The sequence below is a fragment of the Arachis hypogaea genome, chromosome 4, assembly GCF_003086295.3.
Source record: "Arachis hypogaea cultivar Tifrunner chromosome 4, arahy.Tifrunner.gnm2.J5K5, whole genome shotgun sequence".
NCBI lineage: Eukaryota > Viridiplantae > Streptophyta > Magnoliopsida > Fabales > Fabaceae > Arachis > Arachis hypogaea.
In genome coordinates, this window is record NC_092039.1 from 3,097,291 (window position 1) to 3,107,105 (window position 9,815).

Here is a 9,815-nt window from a genome sequence, read left to right on the forward strand (position 1 = left end):
AATTTACATTTATTAAATTAATTCCTTGATTTTGAACTATCTATGTTGACAAATCAACCACATTATTAAATGTCATTAATTAAGCAAGTTAACATGAAAAAAAAAGTGTTTCAATGAATTGGTTTCTTTTTTCAGGAATAAATTTGATCATGTGATGAAAGGTAATTTAATTGTTATTTCTATTTACCAAGTAGATTAAAAATATTTTTTCATTTTTATTCTCTTTTTTTTTCTATAAAACCCTTCTATATGTATATATTCTTATCATGTGTGCTGTGAAACCCCATTACTATAAAAAGTTATACAATTTGTGTTTTGTTTTTCAATGATTTTTAACCCCACACTATATATGTTAGAACATTGAAACGGTGCACTGCACTATGTGTTTGGATAATTTTCGTCAAAATCAAGGTGAAAATTTAGGTGAAGTCGATTTCATGTGAAATTAATATTTGAAAGCTGTTAGGTGAAAATTTAGTCAAATCTATTAATCATCTAATGATTCTCAAATATCAACTTTATGTGAAATCCATTGCACCTTAGTCTCTGCCAAAATTAATTTCGCCTTCCAACCTAAGTTTGGGGTTTTAAATGTAGAAGAAAATATTCAAAACCAATTTAACCTTACGCCATTTCGGTGGTACTAGTTTCTTAACATGTTGTACTAAAATTTTAAAAGGCAGTGTGAATAGATTCCATGGCAGTCCACAATGATTTGGTGATTATGGCTTTAAAAAGTTGGGACTTTGGGATCCACCGTCCACGTGTTTAATATAATTGTAAAAAACAATGAAGAAAAAATATTAGTAAAATAGTAAAAGAAAAAGAGTCAGTTCAAAAAAAATTATATTAGTGAATGATAATTCTGTAATATACTTTATGAATGATATAGTAAAAAAAAGGTTATTGCAGTATTTTTCAGTAAATAATCCATCAGTATAAGTAATGAAAAAATATCAGATTATGTAATTAATCTAATTAGTAACTTATTTTTAAAAAATTCAACGGTTTATATTAAAAATATAGTAAAACAAAAATTAATATTAGAATTAAATTTGTTTAAATTATTTGTTCATTCTAAATTTTAGTTTAAAAAAAAATACAATTTATTTAAAAATAAAAATGAAGTAATATTAATTATTTTTAAATTTATTGATTTAGAGGAGTATTATTTGATAAAATGGTAGCTAGCGTCGGCAGTTGAGAATTCACATGAGGACATGTGAGTTCCAGTACCAAGGCTTTTCCTTCATTACACTCTGATCTTACTGTAACTATGTATCACCACCACACATTATTTAGAGAAATACAAAGAATTATCAGGATTTTTGTTTTTGACTATTATTTTATTATTTATTAATTTTTTTTTTATATATTTTTTTTATATTTTTAAATTAATGATTAATAATAAAAAAATAATTTGATGGGTGCATCTAATTTTACATAAAATTGATGATAATTTATTATTTGACAGCATATAATCAGCAAAGAAATGATTAAGATAAAATAACTAATCTTAATAAATATCATGATGCTATTTATATAAATCAAAATATTGTTAGCACTCATCTAGAAAAAAAAAAAAACGAATGCTACAAAATAAATACTAATAAGACAATTTTTTTTTTATTGATTCTTATTAAACATTTACACTATCTGTTCATTATTCATTGTTTGTTGTTAGTAGTTGTTAGTTACCATAGTAATTTTTACCTGCAATCATAACCCAAATCTATCTCATCTCATGTTATATACACACATGCATCCACACACGTATGCAATTTTCTTCTCAATTGAATTACTGCCCCCACATTCCTATCACTTTCTTTCTTTCTTTCTCTCACAATCACAATGAACAACAACGCTGGGTATTCTAAAATAAGTAGTGCCCACAAATCAAGATCTATAGATTTCTCATCAGGAGGAGGAGAGAGATTTGGTGTGATATTGGGAAGGACTGGTTCAGTTTCTTCTTCTTCTGGTGGGTTTCTCAAGAAGGCATTCTCAATGAGAAGATCTTCATCGGTTTCAGAGAGGTACTGTAGGATCCATGACCACCACTACGTGGCAATAACATCACCGGAAAGTGATGTTCCGGTCAGGGCAAACAAGAAGCACAGTACTGGAAGGGAAGGAAGCAAGATCTTTAAAGCTTGTAAGCGCCTTCTTGGACTCTAGTAGTGCTCTTTTGAGTTCTACGTAATTTTTACAAAGAAAAGAAAAATAGTCGAAATTTGTCTTATTTAGTATTTATTAATTATTAATACAATCAACGAATGCTAAATAAAATAAATGGTGATTGTTTTTGGTTAATTTTGTTTGGTCAGTAAACATTTGAAGACCTGCCTACAACTTTATTTATTATATAATCATTTCAGTAATGTTAAGTACGGATCTATTTATGTATAATTTTGGCAAAATCTCTGCGTATTTTATTGCTTTCATTCCGAAAAAGTAGATTTACGACGACTTTCATTTAAACCTGCGCTCAATAAATCATTTTGATTTGCCTGATAGTTTGTTAAAAGGTACATTTGGTAAAATTGGAAGGAATTATTAAGAAAAGATGTATGTTAATAATTTTGTATGTATGAATAAATATTGCTATTGTAGCATATTGTTCAAGCAACACCTGCTGCTGCCATGTGCTGTTAAGGCACGTGTGCTCTGTCTTAATCACTCAAGGCATAGTAATATTAATCAAATACCTATGTAATTTTTATTTATATTATATATTATATATAATAGGAATGGGAAAAATGTTGATGTATATTTTTTTCTTAAAATAAACAATTTGTCACCGTGTTAATTAATTTTATATTTAATTATAAAAAATAAATTAATAAATAAATGGATGCCTAGTAATAATAATAACAATAATGTTATTTATGGATATCTAAACTGGCATATTCATGTGTCGCGGACATTCATTCGAATTGGAGCCAAATGGAGCGAGCTTCAACATCTAATAGATTTAGATATGACCCTAGCAATTATTTGGTTTTGTTCTTTTTTTTTCTTTTCTATTTAGTCACCAAAAAAAAATGGCATATTCATGTGATAAATTTAAATAAATATTACTACTGATATAACAAATAACACTAGGAAGTCACCAAAAAAAAAACACTAGGGAGATGATAATTAAAAATTACTAATCAAATTATTTAACACAATATATGCGCAACATTTTAATTATGGATAGCTAATATAGAATTATAAATGCATAAATAATAGGCGTTATTGTATTCCAGTCTCTACCTGTGAGAGTAATCAATTTGAGTTATTCAAATAATTATTCGAATTTTATTTTATGTATATAATAATTTATTGATCGATAATAAATTTTAAATATAGTTTAAATTAATTTTTATCATATTGAGTTAAAAAATATCGTGAACAAAATATTAAAAAAAGGTAATGCAAGAGAGAGAGATTCAAATTGAATTCCCTCAGAAAGAGGGTAAAAGGATTGAGCGGTTGATGAAAACGCGAATATAGGAGCAGCGAATAACTGCCTCAAATCGAACACCCTCAATTAGAAACTTGCTTCTTATTCCCAAATCGAATCATTCTTCTTTCTTCCTTTTCATTTCACTTTCTTTTCGTCTTTTGATTTCTTTCATTCTCCAAATCAAATCGATTCCACTAAGAGAAGGAACAATCGACCATGGCGGGAGAAGGAGGCGATGTTAGCGTTGCAACGGCGCTGATGAAACAGCAAACCCGGAATCCGCAGCCTCCTCTCCAAAGAGCAAGGTCAAGTTCATGTGCAGCCATGGTGGCAAGGTTCTTCCCCGTCCCTCCGATGGCCTCCTCAAGTACGTCGGCGGCGAGACTCGCGTCGTTTCTGTCCCTAGGAACGTCACTTTCCACGGTGAGAACACTTGATTCACGAAATCCCAAAATTCCGTGGAATGGAAAACCTAACATTTGTGACGTTTGTTTGTTTCTTTTAGAGTTGATGAAGAAGCTGCATGGAATGATCGAAGGAGGAGAAAGCATGGTGCTAAAGTATCAGCTGGTGCCGGAAGATCTGGACACACTGGTATCGGTGAGGAACGACGAGGATCTAAAGCATATGATTGACGAGCATGACCGTCACGAAGTTGGAGGAGCTCCCATGCTGCGGACATTCATGTGCCCGTCGAAGCCGCTTTTGGTGGTGGACAAAGATAACCAAGGAACATCAGGGACTGAGCCCTACCCCTTGGAGCAGCGCTACATTGATGCCATTAACGGCTTCCAGCGCATAAGCCCAAGGTCAAGGCCTAGTCCAATTAGGGCTGCATTCAACGCCCCCTCTGCCTGTTCATCCCCCAAATCCAACTCCCCAGACGGTCACACCACGGATCTGGTCCACGAATCGCCGCCCTTCCACGGCCACATTCTCGTCTCGGTCTAGGCCGCCGTAGCACCATGCATAGAGTGCACAGCTCTCCCAGCATTTCTAGCCTAAGCAACATTCACAGCCTTGCCGTTCAACAGCATGAACACCATAACCATTATCACAATCATTCCCCGAGCCACCAGAGTCAGAACCAGGGCCAGAGCCAGGGTCAGGGCCAGAACCAAGGCCACCATCCTCCTGCTCATCTGCCTGCTTCTTATCAAAGAACCGCGACACAAGATCAATTAGTTGGGATGGGAAGGCCGCCGCCGCTTTTGGCGCTGAGGAGGTCGGATATGGGTAGCAGGAGTGCAAATAGTAGTAGTAGTACTTTCAACTATTATTATCCGCCTACTAATAATAATAATTGCAGACCCCCAAAAGGGTACGGATACTACGATGAATCTCCAGCATACGGTGGTGGCATGGGTGAAAGAGTTGGTAGTGTGCCTCAGAGTCCTAGAAACTCTATATGGGAATAACCAATTTCCTCCCTTGTTCTTGTGTAAAGGCTTTTCATTTCATTTTTCTATTGTTTTATTTATAGGAAGATAACCTAAGCTAGAAGGAATTTTTGCTGGGGAACGTTAATTGTAAATACAGCTTTGTTTTCTACAGTATAATATTAATTTCATTTGTAAATACATCTATGCAGTAGTTCACCATATTTCCTTCTCTCTAGATTCCCTTCCCCAATCAAACAGGGTCTTTTAACCGTAAAGGACGCACATACGCTCTGCGGAGGAACAGAGCAAAACACCATCGTGGTACCATTACTCCACTCTCAATTCAAACCCAGCACATGATTTACATATACAATTAAACCCGCAAGCTAATCGTGTTACATTACAGCATACTGAATAGACACTATCATTCAACAATACTAAGGAAAGCAACGAAATGAAATAAAAATCTATTATTTATCTAATCTTGAATCAACAAGGAATTTTTACGACAATTTCAGCCTGTAATACCATAAATTTTTTTGGTGACTGTAAATACCATCCTCGAAACTGTATTTCATAGCCAAAATTTCCAAGAGGTACAACGCGAACTATCAATGAGCACCTATAAAAACCCGTGTCTAACTTTAAATTGAAACAGACACCCACTCTTCCATTGACAAAAATCACTACAAACTCAGCACCAAAAAAAAAAAAGCTATTGGATAATCCGTCTTGCTCCTCACTTAGAGTCTGTAAAATCAGCATCGATCACATCTCCATCTGTTCCCTTGCCCGATGATTCTGTAGGGCCACCAGATTCAGGCGCAGCAGGACCTGCGCCTGCAGCTCCTGGCTGGTTGTATAGGGACTGGCCAAGTTGCATAACTTCCTGGTTGAGAGCAGCCATGGCATCCTTAATGGCTTGGGTTGAACCACCTGAAATTGCATCTTTAAGCTCTCCCAATTTTGCTTCAACCTTCTCCTTCACGGGGCCAGGAACCTTGTCTCCAAGCTCTTTCAACTGCTTCTCAGTCTGGTACACAACTGAATCCGCCTGGTTCTTGGTGTCAATAGCATCTCTCTTCTCTTTGTCCTCCTTTGCAAATTTCTCCGCTTCCTTTACCATCCTATCTACCTGCATTACATTACATTCAAGCCACATGTCATTCAACCTTCTAACTTATAATTAATGTCATCTTAATATTGGGAAGTTTTTCATTTTTAAAAAGATTAAAAGAAAAAACAAAAAGAGGAGGTTGGCAAATGGCAACAATACCAAAAGGATAAATTCAGTTCCATTTGTAGTTCAAATATGTAATTAATTTACCTCATCATTAGGCAAGGTGCTAGCACCAGTAATTGTAATATCTTGTTTCTTGCCTGTGCCCTTATCTATCGCAGTGACTGAGAGAATACCATTGGCATCAATGTCGAATTTGACTTCAATCTGAGGAACCCCACGAGGTGCAGGAGGGATACCATCCAAACGGAAGCTACCAAGAGATTTATTGTCCCTGACAAATTCTCTCTCGCCCTGAAGCACATTGATCTCTACACTGGTCTGTCCATCAGCAGCTGTTGAGAAGACCTCTGATTTCGAGGTGGGAAGAGTAGTGTTTCTTGGGATAATCTTTGTCATTACACCACCAAGAGTTTCTAGACCCAAAGACAATGGTGTAACATCCAACAAAACAATGTCACTGACATCACCAGCCAAGACACCAGCCTAACATAAATTGAAAAATTCAGAAGACATCAGTCAGAATCTAGCCAACATGGTACCCAGAAAACAATTATCATGCATAACAAATAATTCTGGCACCAAACCCACCCCGAAAACTAATAATAAAAGGAATCAACCTCCCAACCAAAAATAATCAAGTTGAAAATTTTCTCAAGAAAACAGCAAGATCCAACCTGAACTGCAGCACCAAGGGCAACCACTTCATCTGGATTGACAGTGACATTTGGGTCCTTCCCAGTCATCTTCTTTACAAGCTCCTGGACAGCAGGGATACGTGTTGATCCACCCACAAGAATCACCTCATCAATATCCTTAATATTGAGCTTTGCATCTCTCAATGAATTTTCAACTGGGGTCTTTAGCCTGTCACATAATTCATGCAAGGATCATCATTATACAAGATTATACATCATTATACAGGATTATACATCATTATACATGATACATGAGTATTTTTGCTGCATTTTAGATATGGAGCATCAAGAAGGTTTGTCATTTTGGGGGGAAAAAAGGAATAGCTATCATTACCTATCAAGAAGATCTGAACATAATTCTTCAAATTTAGCCCTTGTAAGGGTGGTCTCAATATGCTTGGGGCCATCTGCTGTAGCGGTTATGAACGGCAAACTGAAAACATACAAATCAATATCTCAGGAGTTTTCACAAAGCAAGGAAAGCACATTCAAAAAAACTATTAGCTTGGCTGGAGACTGCTCCGTGAAGAAGTAAAATACCTGATGTTTGTTTGGGTCAATGACGAGAGCTCCATTTTTGCTTTTTCAGCTGTCTCGGTAAGGCGCTGAAGAGCTTGTTTATCTTTCAAAAGATCAATACCTTCATCCCTCTTGAAGTTTCCAGCCAGCCAATCGACAATTCTCTACAACCACACGATAATAACATGAAACATTTAGATATAATACATTATACAGAACAAAAGCCAATAACTTATCATGCTAAAATAGAATGGAAGAATTCCAACCTTATCAAAGTCATCACCACCCAAGTGTGTATCTCCAGAAGTAGACAACACTTCAAACACTCCATCACCAACCTCAAGCACTGAACCAGAGTAAAAAACAAATGAATACAGGTATCAACACAACTATTTTAACAAACAAGGGACACCAGAATTGTGTTGTTTTCCATACCCGAGACATCAAAAGTACCACCGCCAAGGTCAAACACAAGGATTGTTTCATTATTCTTCTTTTCAAATCCATAGGCAAGGGAGGCAGCAGTTGGTTCATTTATGATACGAAGAACTTCCAAACCAGCAATCCGACCAGCATCCTTTGTAGCAGTCCTTTGAGAATCGTTGAAGTAAGCAGGCACAGTGACCACGGCCTTTGTTACTTTGTCATTCAAAAACTTTGAAGCATCATCCACAAGCTTCCTCAAAACCTAACACCCAAAAAATGCCCCAAAATCACTCACGGAACATGAACCCTATCTATGGCATGCAACACTATCAGCACAAATTGAAGAAATTATACAAAAAAAAAAAAAGAATCGAAGAGGAACAATGAAAACCTGAGCGGAAATCTCTTCGGCGGCGAACTGCTTGCCGATGGCGGGGCAGTCGAGTTTGACATTGCCGTTCTCATCCCTAATGACTTTGTAGGAGACCTGCTTGGACTCCTCGTCCACCTCCGACATCTTCCTTCCGATAAACCTCTTAACGGAGAAGAAGGTGTTCTCCGGGTTCACCACCGCCTGCCGCTTCGCAATCTGGCCAACCAGCCTGTCGCCGGTCTTGGTGTAGGCAACGACGGAAGGGGTAGTCCTCTGACCCTCGGCGTTAGTGATGATGGTGGGCTTGCCTCCTTCCATGGCAGCCACGGCGGAGTTGGTGGTTCCCAAATCGATGCCGACGACCTTCTCATTGACGACTCTGAGAGGACCAACGTTGTAACCTCTGCGAGCGGCGGTGCTCCTGAGCTTGAGGAACGCGGAGCGCGGGAACGATGGGGAGCTGAGCCTCTGGCCGAGGAACACCGTCCGGTGACTATTTTGCTTCTTGAGGGAGGCACTGCCGGCGAAGGATGGAGTTCCGAGACCGTGTATCTGGGCGCTTGAAGAAGCCATTTCTATGGGAAATCCCTAACCCGAACCCTAATCTAATTCTTGGAAGAGAAAGGATTTGGTGGAAGAGAAATGAATAGAAGATAGAGCAGCAACAAGCAGCAACCTGCAATGAGGAAGGGTTTGGGTTTTTGACGAGAGGATGAGGGTTATGCGTGCTGCCACGTGTACCTATTCTAGAATCATCCTATGCTTGCCCGTTGGATTTTCGGGGCTCCATTTTCCCTTTGTTTTGACCCGGCGAGGCTGGTGGGTAGGTTAGGTTCTTCATCCATGATCCATTCATACTTCGTTAATTCAGCTGACTTTTAGAATAGTCATTTTGACTTTCTAGTATTTAGATTTTTATAAAATTATAAAATGATTTAAAAAAACATACTATTTAATAAAATAATCTAAATGTTCAATCAACACTGGGTTATACAGTTTAGTACAATCAGATGACCATATAAAAAGATCTTTTATAGCAAAAAAAAAATTAAAAACCTTATTTATATATATACTATTTCAATTTTCGGACTTCGTAGAACGGGATCTATCTAAAGAAATAGGATGATTCTAGTAGCTTATATTCATGAGGCACACCTTAGTAGTAGAATTCTCGGGAAGCCACATGAACGATGTGGTGAGGTGAACAAATTGACAGGCCTTGGCAATTGGCATAAGTCCTTATCATTCTTGTAATGTAGTGCAATACCCTTCTCTTTTTCTCTTTATAATAAACTTTGTATTTGCATCTTAGTATATATTAAGGCTTATAAAATTCTAATTCGAATATAGACGAGGATGTCTCGTTTGGCGAGGCTAACAAGTTGTGTAGCGTGCGCTCTCTTTACTGCACAAATTGTTCTCTAACTTCAACTTACGTAATGATGCATATACCTACATTTCTTTCTGACCTTGTTAGTAAATTAAATTTCCATTTCCTAAAATAATTGACCGACTACCATATGCTAATTTTTAGCTGAACATAAGAAGGGAGAGCTTGTTATGCAAAATTAAAAGTTGCATAATTAACCAATTGACCTTGAATTTGAGCAAGCTAGTGACCTACTCCTTTTGTGAATGAATGACGAAGAAAGTGGTCTCCAACAGGCAACACTGCAACAGCAACAACGTACGTTCCTCTTGGTGATCACTTCTTTCTTTTTGAAGT

General features: G+C 37.0%; 2 protein-coding genes across 2 annotated transcripts; one reads left to right on the forward strand and one right to left on the reverse strand.

Moving 5' to 3' along the window:
- Window positions 1-3,135: 3,135 nt before the first annotated feature.
- On the forward strand, window positions 3,136-5,031 carry LOC112798329 (RAF-like serine/threonine-protein kinase PRAF). The gene is made up of 2 exons (XM_029297718.2): window positions 3,136-3,874; window positions 3,957-5,031. Exons 1-2 carry the CDS (start codon window positions 3,766-3,768, stop codon window positions 4,400-4,402), a joined length of 555 nt encoding a protein of 184 aa, XP_029153551.1. The 5' UTR covers window positions 3,136-3,765; the 3' UTR covers window positions 4,403-5,031.
- A 257-nt stretch (window positions 5,032-5,288) lies between these two features.
- Window positions 5,289-9,716, reverse strand: LOC112795760 (stromal 70 kDa heat shock-related protein, chloroplastic). The gene is made up of 8 exons (XM_025837899.3): window positions 8,108-9,716; window positions 7,726-7,978; window positions 7,557-7,636; window positions 7,312-7,454; window positions 7,106-7,204; window positions 6,751-6,940; window positions 6,161-6,559; window positions 5,289-5,968 (listed from the first exon to the last, which is right to left on the reverse strand). Exons 1-8 carry the CDS (start codon window positions 8,660-8,662, stop codon window positions 5,573-5,575), a joined length of 2,115 nt encoding a protein of 704 aa, XP_025693684.1. The 5' UTR covers window positions 8,663-9,716; the 3' UTR covers window positions 5,289-5,572.
- Between the last annotated feature and the right edge of the window lie 99 nt (window positions 9,717-9,815).